We start from the raw sequence: 15,742 nt of genomic DNA, 5'->3' as shown, positions 1-15,742 counted from the left end.
TAAATATATCAGGAAAACAGCATTAACACAAGTCCACACTTGACAAAAACTTTACAACAGTGGTGTATGTATGTGTGTGTATGTTATTCAGCATATGAGTTTGATAAAAAACAAGATTGAGATTTTGCCGTTTTTTCAAAGAAAAAAGCCACGATTGTAGGATGACATCCAGACATCACCACATACCATTAAACAAAAACTTTTAAGAAACTATGATGGGGGTCAAAATGAACATGTCATCTGCTCACCTGCTGGCTCTCAAAGGTCCAGGTGCTGTCGGGTAAAGACGCATCCAGGACACTGATCACCTCCTTAAAGTCAGTGGTGCTGCTGGGTTTGATCAAAGTGAAATCACTGTACTCTGACATCGGAGACATGCAGGACCTGAAGGACTGACTCTGAGACAACATGTCTCCTCCCAGGACTTCCACGTACTTTATAGGTCCGTCAGTGTTGAGCTGAATCTGCAGGTTTCTGTTGGGGTTCTTGTAATCATCACAGTCGCTCCGTCTCATGCAGCAACTCCCGCTGCTTCTGCTGCTCCTGATGCATTTAACCGCTAAGATGAGAAAAGTCAGCACAGACAGCACGGACACCGAGGCCAGAGACAGAATCAAATAAAGAGTGATTCTGCCGTTTTTCTTGCTGGGCTCGGTCGCTTTCTGTCGGAGGTCTAAGATGGGCTCGTGGAGGCCGTCCTCCATCAGGATGGACACCGTGACGGTGGCGGACTGGACCGGTTCCCCGTCGTCCTTGACCTCTATAAGCAGCCTCTGAGAGGAGTCGTCCTGCTCGGACACAGCGCGTTTAGTCCTCACCTCCCCTGTGTACAGATTGACAGTGAACAGAGAGGCGTCTGTGGCCTCCGCCAGTTTGTAGGAGATCCAGGCGTTATGGCCCGAGTCAGCGTCCACGGCCGTCACCTTGGTAACCAGGTGACCCGCCTTAGCGGAGCGGGGCATCCTCTGATGAGAGAGGGAGCCCAGGGCAGCGGAGGAGGGGTAAATAACAGCGGGGGCATTGTCGTTCTGGTCCAGGATAAAAACATGGACGGTGGCGTTGCTGCTGAGAGGCGGAGAGCCCTGGTCCTTTGCCTGAACCTGAATCTGAAACACCTTCAGCTTCTCATAGTCAAACGAGTGCATGCTGTAGATGCTGCCGTTATCTGAGTTGATGTAGACATAAGAGGAGACAGACACGTCCTGCACTTTAGAGTCCAGGATAGAGTAAGAGATCTTAGCGTTTTCACCAAAGTCCAGGTCAGACGCTGATACTGAGTACAGTATAGACCCTGCTACCCCATTCTCCTTTAAATAGACATTATAGGAGGGCTGAGAGAATATAGGAGGGTTGTCATTCACATCAGTGATGCTGACAGGTATCATTTTCTTACTGGACAGAGGAGGAGAGCCTGAATCAGTGGCTGTAATCTCAACGTTATATTCGGAGAATCTCTCTCGGTCTAAAGGTCCACTGGTGACCAGCTCGTAATTATTAGAGAATGATGGTTTCAGAGTGAACGGAGAACGCTTAGAAAGCTGTAAAGTAACTTTACCATTATTACCAGAGTCAAGGTCTCGTGCACTGATCAGAGCTACTACTGTGCCACTTGGTGCGTCCTCACGTGCTGGACTGGGTTTTGAAGTGAGCACAATTTCTGGAGCATTATCATTTATGTCTTCTACGTCCAACTGCACACGACAGTTACCGTCCATTTCGGGAGTGCCTTTGTCTTTAGCAGTTATATCAATAAGGAATGATTTAGACGTTTCATAATCTAATGGTCCTTTCAATTTGAGTTCGCCTGTACGATCATTTATTTCAAATGTTGATAATACAAAATCTGGAGTGCGGGACCCGAAAGAATATTTCACTTCACCATTAAGGCCCTCGTCCGCATCTGTAGCTGTAAGTTTAATTACAAATGTTCCTTTTGTGCTGTTCTCCTTTAAAGATACTTTGTACTCGTTGTCAGTGAATACTGGAAAATTGTCGTTTATATCGAGTACATTAATCATTATCTTACAGGTGCCAGATGTAACCGGGTTTCCCCCATCTAATGCTGTTAACACCAGCTGATGAAGAGCATTCTTTTCTCTGTCTAAAGGCTTCTCTAACACCAATTCTGGGACCGTTTTACCATTTTTTGCATCTTTAAATTTGAGAGAAAAATATTCGTTTTTGCTCAGAGAGTACGTTTTCAACGAATTGCTTCCAACATCAGGGTCCTCTGCACTCTCCAACGGAAAGCGTTTGCCAAGTGCAACTGATTCCGGTATTTTCAGGTTAATCTCCTGTGTCAGAAAATGAGGAGAATTATCATTTATGTCCCTTATTTCCACCTCAATTCGATGAGATTGCAAGGGATTTTCAACAACAACTTGCAGAGGCAACACACAGCTGGCGCTTTGTCCGCATAAAGCCTCTCTGTCTATTCTGTCATTCACCACCAGCTCGCCCTTCCCCGCATCCACACTGAAATACTGCTTACCAGCCTCAGAGGCGACACGCAGCTTACGGTCAAAAATCTCTGTTAGTCCCAAACCCAGATCTTTGGCTAGATTTCCTACCACAGAGCCCTGTTTCAGCTCCTCCGGGATGCTGTAACGAGTCTGTCCGTTTATTGTACTCCACAAGAGAAAGAAATGATGCCACCAGAGCGCCTGCCACCTCCAGTCTCGGTATCCTATTGTCTTTGTCATCCTCAGTCCGCTATAACACAATAATTCCAATCGAGATTTTGTTCATAATAATGTTGGTATCCGTGATAGTCGGAAAAAGCCCCAAAGACACATTCCTACAAAATCTGCGCATTGCTGTATGCTAAATTCACACGTAAAAATCAAATGAAATACGAGCTCATCACCGTCTCTCCTCGAGCTCTTTGCATTCAAAGTGTTACAGCGCTAAGGCTGCGTGGGGGGCAGGGACAAGATTGCTTTGTACAGTTCTGAATCCTATTGGTGCACAGCATCAACCTCTACATCCAATGAGAGGGACACTGATCGACACCGTTAAAGAGACAGCATCTATTCTTGCTGCGAGCTCTCGTCTTGGATGATTATGACCGGTGTCACTGAACATGAAGTAATATAAACAAACATTGGCCTCGTCAAACATAATATATATATATATATATATATATATATATATATATATATATATATATATATATATATATATATATATATATATATATATATATATATATATATATATATATATATATATATATATATATATATATATATATATATAGATATATAGATATATATATATAAAACACAGTTAACAGTCTGCACATTAAGTTGATTAAAAAGATTCAAATGTAATTTCTGATCACAGAAAAAGCAGAATCCATATATATAAATATATTCATCTGACATCTATTGGCAAAATTGTTTTAATGAAAAAATAAATCAACACTTTCCGACGTCAACTGGCCGCTGCTGCACGTCACAGTCGCTGTCCGCTCTCATGGTGCTGAATTGTTCAAACGTGTAACGCGAAAAGTGATGGATGCCTCGACACAATGTCGACAGACAGACAGACAGACAGACAGATAGAGAGAGAGAGAGAGAGAGAGAGAGAGAGAGAGAGAGAGAGAGAGAGAGAGAGAGAGAGAGAGAGCGAGAGAGAGAGAGAGAGAGAGAGAGATAGATAGATAGATAGATAGATAGATAGATAGATAGATAGATAGATAGATAGATAGATAGATAGATAGATGCTATTGCTATATGCTATTTTCTTTTCTTTTCATTATAAGCTCAATGGTACTTTTCTGCTCACCTGCTGGCTCTCAAAGGTCCAGGTGCTGTCGGGTAAAGACGCATCCAGGACACTGATCATCTCCTTAAAGTCAGTGGTGCTGCTGGGTTTGATCAAAGTGAAGTCACTGTACTCTGACATCGGAGACATGCAGGACCTGAAGGACTGACTCTGAGACAACATGTCTCCTCCCAGGACCTCCACGTACTTTATAGGTCCGTCAGTGTTGAGCTGAATCTGCAGGTTTCTGTTGGGGTTCTTGTAATCATCACAGTCGCTCCGTCTCATGCAGCAACTCCCGCTGCTTCTGCTGCTCCTGATGCATTTAACCGCTAAGATGAGAAAAGTCAGCACAGACAGCACGGACACCGAGGCCAGAGACAGAATCAAATAAAGGGTGATTCTGCCGTTTTTCTTGCTGGGCTCGGTCGCTTTCTGTCGGAGGTCTAAGATGGGCTCGTGGAGGCCGTCCTCCATCAGGATGGACACCGTGACGGTGGCGGACTGGACCGGTTCCCCGTCGTCCTTGACCTCTATAAGCAGCCTCTGAGAGGAGTCGTCCTGCTCGGACACAGCGCGTTTAGTCCTCACCTCCCCTGTGTACAGATTGACAGTGAACAGAGAGGCGTCTGTGGCCTCCGCCAGTTTGTAGGAGATCCAGGCGTTATGGCCCGAGTCAGCGTCCACGGCCGTCACCTTGGTAACCAGGTGACCCGCTTTAGCGGAGCGGGGCATCCTCTGATGAGAGAGGGAGCCCAGGGCAGCGGAGGAGGGGTAAATAACAGCGGGGGCATTGTCGTTCTGGTCCAGGATAAAAACATGGACGGTGGCGTTGCTGCTGAGAGACGGAGAGCCCTGGTCCTTTGCCTGAACCTGAATCTGAAACACCTTCAGCTTCTCATAGTCAAACGAGTGCATGCTGTAGATGCTGCCGTTATCTGAGTTGATGTAGACATAAGAGGAGACAGACACGTCCTGCACTTTAGAGTCCAGTATAGAGTAAGAGATCTTAGCGTTTTCACCAAAGTCCAGGTCAGACGCTGATACTGAGTACAGTATAGACCCTGCTACCCCATTCTCCTTTAAATAGACATTATAGGAGGGCTGAGAGAATATAGGAGGGTTGTCATTCACATCAGTGATGCTGACAGGTATTATTTTCTTACTGGACAGAGGAGGAGAGCCTGAATCAGTGGCTGTTATCTCAATACTATATTCGGAGATATTTTCTCGATCTAAAGCTCCAGCAGTAACCAGTGCGTAATTATTAGAAAAAGATGGTTTAAGGGCAAATGGAGAATTCTTGGGGAGCTGTAGTGTGACTTTACCGTTAACATCTGAATCCAGGTCTCGGGCACTGATTAAAGCTACTACAGTGCCACTAGGCGAGTCCTCGCGCACTGGCTTCGGCTGAGAGGTGAGTATTATTTCTGGGGCATTATCGTTAACATCTAAAACGTCAACATGCACAGTACAATGCCCCTCCATTCTCGGACTTCCTTTATCTTTAGCACTTATATCTAATTCATAATTTGAATTTACTTCGAAATCTAGTTTTCCTTTTAGAGATATTGCCCCCGTTATATGATCAATGCTAAAAACAGAGAGAACAGTGTCTGGTGTGTGAGCTCCAAATGAATATTCCACCTCTCCGTTTGGACCATCGTCCATATCTGTCGCCTTCGTTTGTACTATCAAAGCACCTTCTGCAGCATTTTCACTAACAGATACTTTATACAATGGTCTCTCAAAAGCTGGGACATTATCGTTGATATCAAGGACTCTGATAGACAGCTGAGCGGTCCCTGATCTCACGGGGTTGCCTCCATCCAGAGCTGTCAACATGAGCTTATGAACAGCCTTTTTCTCTCTATCTAGAGTTTTTGCTAAAATCAATTCAGGGACTTTCCTTCCACCGGCAACTTCTTTAACTCTAATATTAAAACATTCATCTTTACTGATAGTGTACGACTTTAATGAGTTACTGCCAACATCTGGATCTAAAGCGCTCTCTAACGGAAAACGAACCCCTACACCCGTAGACTCCGCCACCTCCAATGTGATATCATTTGATGGAAATCTTGGCGCATTATCATTAATGTCTTGTATTTCTACCTCAACACGAAACAGTTGTAATGGGTCTTCAATTACAACCTGCAGAGGTAACACACAGCTGGCGCTTTGTCCGCATAAAGCCTCTCTGTCTATTCTGTCATTCACCACCAGCTCGCCCTTCCCCGCATCCACACTGAAATACTGCTCACCAGCCTCAGAGGCGACACGCAGCTTACGGTCAAAAATCTCCGTTAGTCCCAAACCCAGATCTTTGGCTAGATTTCCTACCACAGAGCCCTGTTTCAGCTCCTCCGGGATGCTGTAACGAGTCTGTCCGTTTATTGTACTCCACAAGAGAAAGAAATGATGCCACCAGAGCGCCTGCCACCTCCAGTCTCGGTATCCTATTGTCTTTGTCATCCTCAGTCCGCTATAACGCAATAATTCCAATCGAGAAATTGTATAGAACGATGCTGAAACCCATCATCGCAGATGATATTCCAACAGGAAATTTTCCATGATTACTGAACATGGCTGTGAGCTTAGATATATCATTTCCTTATTGTAAAATCCGAGCTCATTGCTGTCTCTCCTTGAGCTCGTTGCATTCTGTGTTACAGCTCAGGGACTGAATGGGGGCAGGGACAAGATTGCTTTGTACAGTTCTAAATCCTATTGGTGCACAGCAGCCACCTCAACCATCCAATGAAACAGAGGCTGATCTACACTCTTAAAGTCACAGCATCTATTCTATTTGTTCTCCTGTACTTCAATCAAATGCTGTTTTAGACAAGAAAGAAAGAAAGAAAGAAAGAAAGAAAGAAAGAAAGAAAGAAAGAAAGAAAGAAAGAAAGAAAGAAAGATCAACCTACACGCCCCGCTTCCCTGTATTCCACAAAGAATCGCTGTCCGCCTGCGTGGTGCTGAACTATTCAGATATGGGATATATGTGAATGTGCGCATGTGAGGCCATACTGACAGATGTCTTGAACACAATTATTCTAACACTTTCTGAACTCATTCCTGCGAACTATGATTTCTTTTATATTACAACATTTTAACCAAACGTTTAATAGATTATGTAAGCGACTGACTGACTGCTGTCAAATTTTGTTACAAGATGATTAGATTTACAAAAGCAAGCAACATAAAATTGCAAAAAAATAAGTCTACTATTGTTTTGTGCTCACCTGCTGGCTCTCAAAGGTCCAGGTGCTGTCGGGTAAAGACGCATCCAGGACACTGATCACCTCCTTAAAGTCAGTGGTGCTGCTGGGTTTGATCAAAGTGAAATCACTGTACTCTGACATCGGAGACATGCAGGACCTGAAGGACTGACTCTGAGACAACATGTCTCCTCCCAGGACCTCCACGTACTTTATAGGTCCGTCAGTGTTGAGCTGAATCTGCAGGTTTCTGTTGGGGTTCTTGTAATCATCACAGTCGCTCCGTCTCATGCAGCAACTCCCGCTGCTTCTGCTGCTCCTGATGCATTTAACCGCTAAGATGAGAAAAGTCAGCACAGACAGCACGGACACCGAGGCCAGAGACAGAATCAAATAAAGGGTGATTCTGCCGTTTTTCTTGCTGGGCTCGGACGTTTTCTGTCGGAGGTCTAAGATGGGCTCGTGGAGGCCGTCCTCCATCAGGATGGACACCGTGACGGTGGCGGACTGGACCGGTTCCCCGTCGTCCTTGACCTCTATAAGCAGCCTCTGAGAGGAGTCGTCCTGCTCGGACACAGCGCGTTTAGTCCTCACCTCCCCTGTGTACAGATTGACAGTGAACAGAGAGGCGTCTGTGGCCTCCGCCAGTTTGTAGGAGATCCAGGCGTTATGGCCCGAGTCAGCGTCCACGGCCGTCACCTTGGTAACCAGGTGACCCGCTTTAGCGGAGCGGGGCATCCTCTGATGAGAGAGGGAGCCCAGGGCAGCGGAGGAGGGGTAAATAACAGCGGGGGCATTGTCGTTCTGGTCCAGGATAAAAACATGGACGGTGGCGTTGCTGCTGAGAGACGGAGAGCCCTGGTCCTTTGCCTGAACCTGAATCTGAAACACCTTCAGCTTCTCATAGTCAAACGAGTGCATGCTGTAGATGCTGCCGTTATCTGAGTTGATGTAGACATAAGAGGAGACAGACACGTCCTGCACTTTAGAGTCCAAGATGGAGTAGGAAATCTTCGCGTTCTCGCCAGAATCCGCATCAGCTGCTGACACTGAGCACAAAATGTTCCCCGGAGGATAGTTCTCCTTTACATAAATGACATAAGAAGGCTGGGAGAAAACTGGTGGGTTGTCATTTACATCTAACAATTCAACAAGTATCACTTTCTCACTCGATAAAGGGGGCCTTCCAGAATCAGTAGCATGTATCTTGACACTATACTGGGCATTTTTTTCACGGTCAAGTGGCCCATTTGTCACTAAAGAGTAATGGTTAGAAACCGATGGATTTAACTTGAAGGGGGATTTAGATGACACGCTCAACTTAATCTTGCCATTGTCGCCCGAATCCGGGTCTTTTGCACTTATCAGTGCAATAACTGTTCCGATTGCTGAATCTTCGGGAACAGGTGTCGTTAATGACGTCACAATTATTTCAGGAACATTATCGTTAATGTCAACTACTTTTATTTCGACACTACAATGTCCATCCATCTTAGGGTTACCTTTGTCTTTAGCAGTTATGTCAAATCTATGTAATGGGCTCGTTTCATGGTCTAAATGTCCTTTGACAACAACAGCTCCGGTAGCTGGTTCAATATTAAATAATGTTAAAGTCAAATCTGTAGTTTGCTCTGCAAAATAATATTCAATCTCTCCATTTAGTCCTTCGTCTGCGTCTGTAGCTTTAACATGCAATATCTCTGTTCCAGGTGTTGCTTTTTCGCTCACATTAGCTTCATATACCTGTCTCTCAAATTGCGGAGCATTATCATTGTTGTCAAGTACTATGACTTTTATATCAGATGTCCCTGAACGCACCGGATCTCCACCATCTACAGCAGTGAGGATGAGATTATGTACAGGCAGCTTTTCTCTGTCAAGTGATTTTTCGAGGACCAGTTCAGGGATCTTTCTTCCGTCCTTGTGTGTTTTAACAGTCAATTTGAAATTGTCATTTTTGCTAATGAGATAAGAGCGTACAGAGTTGGTGCCTACGTCGGGATCCTGTGCACTCTCTAAAGGGAATCGCGCGCCAGGATTTACCAGCTCTGCAATTTGCAACACTTTGTCTCTATTTAGAAAACTAGGAGAATTATCGTTTGTATCCTGTATTTCAATTTCAACTCTATGCAGCTGCAGGGGGTTATCAATTACTAGTTCCAACGGCAACAAACACGACGGTCTTTGTCCACACAGTTCCTCCCTATCTATCCTATCAGTCACCACCAGTTCTCCCTTCCCCAAGTCTATGTTAAAATACTGCTTACCAGCATCTGAGGTGATCCGCAATTTACGTCGATACAGTTCAGATACAACCAAACCCAGATCTTTGGCTAGATTTCCTACCACAGAGCCCTGTTTCAGCTCCTCCGGGATGCTGTAGCGAGTCTGTCCGTCTATTGTACTCCACAAGAGAAAGAAATGATGCCACCACAAAAACACCTGCCACACTGGCAATTTGTTCCACATTATTCCACGTTCCATAAATCCCATATCGCTTCCTCCCAATCCCAACTTCTCAATTGAGCGAATAAAAATGGTCTATAATCCAATGTATACGCGTCCTCATACATAACAGAGACATTCATGCTTTGTGTCTGCCTATGCATCCCTCTCCTCCTGTGCAGATCATTGTAATGGGTACGACGCTGAGGTTACTCGCTGAGAGAGAGTAGATCTCTTTGTACAGCTCCGATTTTCATTGGCGGACAGAGTGTACCCATTTCCACCAATCGTAGCACCAGTGAACGTCTACAGAGCAGTGACGTAAAAATATGATGCATAGAGAAGGCATCCTAGTTATTATGGCTCCGTCACATGAAATATCATCACACTACTGAATACATAGTGTCGACAGACAGCCTACAATGTTCCCTTATTGTTTATCTGACGACTGTCAACATAAATATGAATACAGTATAGTGCATTAATCATGGATCAAAGCTGTAGAAAATAGATGCCATAATAGTGTCTTATAAATAATTGAATGACTGGTCATTGTAGGATCATTCATCTAATGCTTTGTGTTAATCCATCTATCCTCCTGCCTCTGAGTACCTGCATGCATGCACATGCCTTTGTGGCTGACAAGGCTCTTCGTTGCCTTCCTGTGGCCAGAGAAAGCCAATGCAGCCTGCCTACGTCATGACGTCTTCAGCGCTCTCAACGAGCCTCAGAGAAATAATTATGTCAGCAGCCAACGTAAAAATACCCGTATGGAGGTCTGTAGAGCAAAGGAAAAGGGAGGGGAAGCGCAGATGGTGTGGGAAGGCGTTTACTCCTGTTTTGCTTCTCTCTGTCTCTCCCACAGACTGACAGATATCATATCTAAATAAATAAATGCGTGTGTGTGTGTAAAGACAGACAGACAGAGAGAGAGAGAGAGAGAGAGAGAGAGAGAGAGAGAGAGAGAGAGAGAGAGAGAGAGAGAGAGAGAGAGAGAGAGAGAGAGAGAGAGAGAGAGAGAGATGAGGGGGAGGGAGAGAACGAGAGAGCATTCCTTATGAAAATACACTATGATTATAATTAAGAATATATATTACATATAGCATATAGGACAGATTACAGTCTTAAATACTTTTAGATAATTCATAGATGTCCATAGATGATCGGGGACAATCGGGGATAATATGACATTTTCAATAAAAATAAAGCTAAACACGCGGAATTCGGTGCTGCGGATGATAAAACAAAAAAACAAATACAAACGTCTTCAAATCAAAACGATCAAATAAAAAAATAAGCTCAGTAAGGTAATAAGTATGCAATAGTCTTCTGCTCTGAATGGAGGCGGGCGACAGAGGGAGATGTGGAGAGGCAGTGTAGAGACAGGCAGAGGGAGGGGGAGAGCGCCGAGCTGATTTCAGCACCACACGAGTGGACAGCGCCACACAGGCGGCCAACTGCTGCTGCTGCAGGCTAGAGAGGCAGCCGACCTTATTACACAGGCTCTCACTGAGCACAGCGAGCAGCCAGGACCACAACACAATTTCAACTTTCCAGCTATTTTTTTTATTTTTTACTACTTACTATGAATAGAGGAATAGGTACAGGAGTACAAATACTGCAGTAAACACATTACATTAAATGTTACAATAGTAAAATATGCTCAAGAATGTACTGTCATACTTTTAAAAGTCTTGGATAAATACAAAATATATCAATGTGCTTACCTGATACTTTTTTATCAATGAGAAGAGGAAGAGAAAGAGCAACTTTCAGAGGTCAGATAATGAGACCTTTAGATGAAATCATGAAGTCAGCATAATATTTTTCTATACTATTTTGCCTATAGTCCAGGAATGTTATTTCCATAAAGAAACACACACAATGTTTAATTATGATGAAACATGTGGTTGCAGACATGTGTTTAAATATCGTGTTAAGCTTCATATAGCACGTGTTCACCATCCGATGTTGACCAACAGTACAAAGTGCTGAGGCTGCATCGACTAACATGGTTTCATTTTCATTTTATTTATTTATTTATTTTTTTTACCACACCTTACTGATATTTCACTTCCATTCATTTATTCATTCATTTATTATTCACACCATCTCATGCTGTGCAGGCTGGAGCCTATCCCACTACACGCAGGACAGGTCACCAGTTTAGCACATGGTAAACACTCATCAACAAGCACACACAAAAGGACCACAAAATTGGACCAAGGTCCACAGTGGATTCAAACTTGTTTTGTCAGTTTGCATATCATTCATATTCATTCAGTCACTGATAAACATGAAAATGACTGTAATTAATGCATACTTTTAGTTAATACCATACCATGTATCAGTTGAACTGAGAATGAATGATAAGAAAACCACATATAAGCCATAAAGCAATTAAATATGAGATCATCTGTAAATACAACCCAACATACTTCATATCCAAGTTATGTTAAGACTACTATGTTAGAAGTCAGTGTGTTAAATCAGTTGTGGGGTTTGTTTACAGCTGTAGTATGCCGTGTTGGCCTGCATTCTATAGTCTTTTCTAGTATTTGTGTAGTTCAGTTGCATATACATCTGCCAGATGGAGTTCACCTGAAAATGAAAAGTCAGTCATTGTCTATTCACCCCCATGCAGAGAAAGCTAGTGGTTTATAGTCAACTAAATATTTCTGGAGCTTGACGGCAAAACAGTGTTGCAGCATTCTCATAAAAGTAGATGGGGACTCGGATCACGCAGGACCAACTGTATGGAACCATTGTATTTTTATTTTGAGTTGTTTGTTCAGACTTTGGAGCATGCTGCAATGCTGTTTTGCTGTGAAACTCCAGAAATGTTTTGTGGACTAAATAATTTCATCTGATTTTCCACTGGAATGGGCATAGATACTGACTGAATTATCATTTTTGAGTGTATTCATCCTTTAAGCTCACACAGTCCAATACAACAGTCCTCAATAATTCTGTGGAAATATTATAGTAGTAAGTGTAGTAGTAGTAATATTTTGGTCAGCTTTTGTTGGAACTCTTTTGGAGAGGTGTTGATGGAACTGTAGGTTCATTTTCAAGGCTGCATTTTGTAATGCTGGTGAATTGCACTTTGCTAAACTCACAGGTGTTTTGGTTAATTTGTCCACCCTATCTATACAAATGAATGTAGGCTAAATAACAGAAACAACTCTCTTCAAATTATCACACAGTTGAATCAACACCTCACTGAACAGTTTTAACAAAAACAAATCATTATAACTTTCATAAAGGTTGGATGTACTGGAGGACTGATGTATTAGGCCGCATTAGTTCTAATCTAGGTGTACCCAATACACTGACAATTGAGTGTATGCACATACTTTACCATGTAATAAATAACATAACTTTTTTTTCTATGATATGTCTAACATCCTCCTGACATGCTATGGTTGTGTCACATTATCAAAAATATTTCTCTGCTGTTATTTGTCTTGTTCTTTATTTAATCACTGCATTGTAACTTTTTTAAAAAAAATAACTGTAATGTGTTGCTTTATTAAGATCTATATAGCGTGGATCCAAGAGAAGTAAAGACAGTATAATCAGTGTAACTTTATTCTGGCTGGAGTTACTTTAACAGCTGGTATTCACTGCTAATACTTTCTTTAAACCACGTAAACCTGTTAGTAAGGAGAGCTGTTCAACTTATTCCACTGTCTTGCTCAAATGAGCACTGATAAAGAGTGTATGTACAAACGAGCAAGAGCACTGATTTAAAGTATTCTCAGATTATAAATTACCATGTAAAAGTTCAACTTATCATTTTACACCCAAAAACTAATGTTAAAATTCAATTACAGTGTAGCTTAAAAAATATGTTCATGTGATAATGAGTGCAATTCAGTTTAACAGCCCAGTCAGAAAAAACACATCAGACCACTCACACTCATCCATGTTGTCAACAAAATGTTCATCCATCAACACCTGATTGAAGCAATCATCAGTGCTGACAGATGTGCTGTGATGTATGTGAACAGATGTGTTGCTTGTGGAAAATCTGATTAGCTGCTTGACTAAGTGCCAATGCATAACGTTTACACACTGTAAAACATGTCACTGCTATGTCTTTGTTTGATTTCTGTTCCTGCACGGTGATCTACAGTGTGCTGTTGTGTCATCAGTGCATCAGTAATGTGTGCTGTGATATAGATGAAGACCGTTGCTTACCTTATTTGGTGAGTCAGGATTAAACAGGAGTCAGGGAGGAAACAGGAACAGCCACAGGCAACAAAGGGGACGCATGAAAGAGAGAAACAAGAGAGAAAGGAAGTTAGTTAGACTGGTGGTCAGCATACAGAGTCTGGCTTTGGGAGGTACAGAAACACAAATACTTACCATGTGGCTCCCCACAAATGGGGTTGTGAATTTGTATGGTGATTGAATGTGTATGGAATTTCTGTTTATTAATAATAAATTGACTCTCATGAGCAGACAAAAACAACCCGCTGTGAGTGCACATAATCTGTTTAAGTTAACAAATGTGGAAACGATTATGTGTTGTTTGATCAGCCTCTGGTAAGTATGTTAATAATAAAAAGATTGAGCGCCTGTCAGAATGTAATGTAAAAAAATAAACCCAGCTGGGTGTCAATCCAGGACATGGAGCCTGAAGCATCAAACCCAAAAAATAGGGAACACATTGCCATATGAGTGTGTTTGTGTGTGTTAGTGAGTAAGAGAGAAAGATGGAGAAAGAGAAAAGAGCTTACGAGAATCTGTGTTATGGCATCACCATCCTTGTTAGAGAGCTGATTATTACAATTTTGATTTTAAAAAAGTTGGGATGATGAGTGAAACATAAATGAAACAGAATGTGATAAAATCCTATTCGATATATGCACAATTGAAACAGTACAAAGAGCACATGCTTAATGTTTTAACTCATCAACTACATTGATTTTTGTAAATTTACACCTGTACTGATTATGATGCCACCCATGTTTCAAACAAGTTGGTACAGGAACAACAAAAGACTGAGAAAGTTGTTGAATGCTACAAAAAACAAAAAAACAAAAAAAACAAACAAAAAACAAACGGTTTGGAACATTCCACAGGTAAACAGGTTAAATTGGCAACAGGTGACAGCATCATGATTAGGTATGAAAAGTGGCATCCTCTGAAATCTCTATCACAAGCAAGGACAGGGCAAGGTTCAACACTTGGTGAAGCACATGATATCAGGGATATCACTACATAACATCGTTGTCTGTAAACACAGCTCCTTGGCAAATTATTGCATTCTGTTCTTATTTACATTTTGCACATTATCCCATCTTATTTGAAATCAGGGTTGTGTGATTAAAAAACAAAAGAAATAACATTGCTGAGATATACAGTGGCAGAATCTCAGTGGATGGAGTGTGGCTGATATGCCAAAAATGTATCAAGTCATAGTTTTGTGAATAATTTTCATCAGCATTCACTAAACAGTACCTGGTATGTTACACTATGTTTTACAATGTGAAATATATTTTTAAAAATCCCCTCCTCGTTTAAACAAAGGCATGTAAACCATTTCAGCCTGAACTAAAACACTAACACAATCATTACTGCGGGTATTAAAGACTTGGAAAACCCTGTCAACACCACCAAGGTATGAATCATAAACCAAATACTGCACTGCACTGGTGCACAAAGCCACTACCCTCATCACAACAGCAGGGGGCCTCGAGGCGATGCCCTGAGACAAATCCATGCCTTATTAATGAGATTCTTTGCTGTGTTACCCTCTGTTTGTCACAGCTGATGTCTGCAGTGTCTTTGTGGGAGCAAATTTAAGCATCTTAGACAAAGCAGCAACTGCTATTAGTTAAAATTGTACACTGTAGGAAATACACATTTTGTAGTGAAATATTAGGTAGTAGCACAAGATCACAGTGCTGGGCCATAATCCACACCCATACAAAATAAACAGGTCAACCAGGAAAATGAGGTTAAAAAAAATCAGGAAAAAAAGGCCTTTGTTCCTTTCATATAAAAGAAAGAATTGAATAATAATTTGGTTCATTTCTGCCTCTGTATTAGTCAATATATTAATTATGGACATAGGGCTGCTGAAACTAGGGAAGGCAAAAAAAAAAACAAAAAAAACAGGGCAGCATCGATTAAAACAGAAATCAAAAGCAGCCATGATCACCCTCCCCCCCTCCCTTTCCTCCATCATCAGCCACCCCAGGTCTGAGGATGCTGCACCTATTTGCCCAAAGCAGGGGTGTCTCCTGTCCTCCCAGTATCAACAAATACACAGAGCCATCACAGCTAAGAGGCTGTAT

The 15,742-nt window shown here is 42.3% G+C and overlaps 3 protein-coding genes across 40 annotated transcripts in view; all 3 read right to left on the bottom strand.

Moving 5' to 3' along the window:
* LOC119007663 (protocadherin gamma-C5-like) overlaps window positions 1–15,742 on the bottom strand; it is a 261,083-nt gene that overhangs the window by 34,348 nt on the left and 210,993 nt on the right. For 2 of the 38 annotated variants that reach the window (XM_037077478.1, XM_037077490.1), the window contains exon 1: window positions 3,790–6,449. The exons of the other annotated variants lie outside the window; for them this stretch is intronic. In XM_037077478.1, coding sequence (XP_036933373.1) covers window positions 3,790–6,243 — 2,454 coding nt within the window. In that variant the 5' untranslated portion in view covers window positions 6,244–6,449. Of the gene's footprint in view, window positions 1–3,789; window positions 6,450–15,742 lie in introns of those variants that run through there. 38 annotated transcript variants of the gene reach the window in all.
* Window positions 237–2,897, bottom strand: LOC119007675 (protocadherin gamma-C5-like). The gene has a single exon (XM_037077532.1). The coding sequence runs from the start codon at window positions 2,700–2,702 to the stop codon at window positions 237–239; it is 2,466 nt and encodes an 821-aa protein (XP_036933427.1). The 5' UTR covers window positions 2,703–2,897.
* On the bottom strand, window positions 6,996–9,595 carry pcdh1g22 (protocadherin 1 gamma 22). Its single transcript, XM_037077524.1, has one exon. It carries the CDS (start codon window positions 9,480–9,482, stop codon window positions 6,996–6,998), a length of 2,487 nt encoding a protein of 828 aa, XP_036933419.1. The 5' UTR covers window positions 9,483–9,595.

This window comes from Acanthopagrus latus, chromosome 18 (genome assembly GCF_904848185.1).
Source record: "Acanthopagrus latus isolate v.2019 chromosome 18, fAcaLat1.1, whole genome shotgun sequence".
NCBI classification, from domain to species: Eukaryota; Metazoa; Chordata; class Actinopteri; order Spariformes; family Sparidae; genus Acanthopagrus; species Acanthopagrus latus.
This window is presented reverse-complemented; position numbering and strand designations above follow the sequence as displayed.